The sequence below is a fragment of the Aphanomyces invadans genome, assembly GCF_000520115.1.
Source record: "Aphanomyces invadans strain NJM9701 unplaced genomic scaffold supercont1.8, whole genome shotgun sequence".
Classification (NCBI taxonomy): domain Eukaryota; phylum Oomycota; class Saprolegniomycetes; order Saprolegniales; family Verrucalvaceae; genus Aphanomyces; species Aphanomyces invadans.
In genome coordinates this window covers 1,370,116-1,370,900 of record NW_008580153.1, presented here as the reverse complement: position 1 = coordinate 1,370,900, position 785 = coordinate 1,370,116, and the positions used below count along the sequence as shown (strand labels likewise).

At 58.3% G+C, this 785-nt stretch overlaps 1 protein-coding gene across 1 annotated transcript; it reads left to right on the top strand.

Annotated features, from left to right (window-relative positions):
* Positions 1–497: 497 nt before the first annotated feature.
* On the top strand, positions 498–780 carry H310_05143 (hypothetical protein; the record flags this gene model as incomplete). The annotated part of the gene is made up of 2 exons (XM_008869784.1): positions 498–689; positions 760–780. 2 exons carry the CDS (start codon positions 498–500, stop codon positions 778–780), a joined length of 213 nt encoding a protein of 70 aa, XP_008868006.1.
* Positions 781–785: the final 5 nt, after the last annotated feature.

Below are 785 nucleotides of genomic sequence, written 5' to 3'. Positions count from 1 at the left end.
GTCACGGAGGGCGGGTACATGGACAAGATGGTCGTGTCATAATACGAACAGAGGTGCATTTGATGAACTTCGCGTTGCAAAGTAGCTTATACCCAACAACACCAACAGCGCCACCCAGCTCAGGGTGACCATTACATCGATACAAGCGAGTAACAAGCTGACGTCAACCGCACCCTGCTTGTTCTTGGCTCGGCACGTCCAGCGCGTCAGATATCGCTGCGTCGGCCGGTGCACCACGGCGACCAAATATGCCCCGCAGGTCGATGCACCCAGTTCAGCATGGACACTCGCCGAGACAACGACTCACTCGCGCCAGGGCGACCGAAGGGTCCTGTCCGACACAGCCCTCGTCGCGCTTCGTCGAGGCGCCAAGACCCCGCGACGACGTATCACCCTTCTCAAGTGTCCGTCGCGGCTGACCTGCTTACTCGATAACGAAATATTGACAATTATGTGCGGTTAAATCTCGTTTTATCTGGGCACGGATCGAGACGGACATGATTGCCCCCGAGCGCATCTGTGACTACATTGCAATTGCCCCGGAAGGGGCCCGTCGAAACCAACTCACCGACGTGCCGTCGTGGCCGGCGACCGGTCAGGTCGTGTTTGACAACGTGAGCTTCCGCTACAAGCCCAACGACCCCCTCGTCCTCAAGAACGTCAGCTTCAACGTCCAGGGCGGCGAGAAGGTTGGGATCGTCGGTCGCACGGGCGCCGGCAAGTCGTCGTTGATGATGGCGCTGTTTCGCATGAACGAAGTTGCGTCGGGTAGCATCGTGATCGAC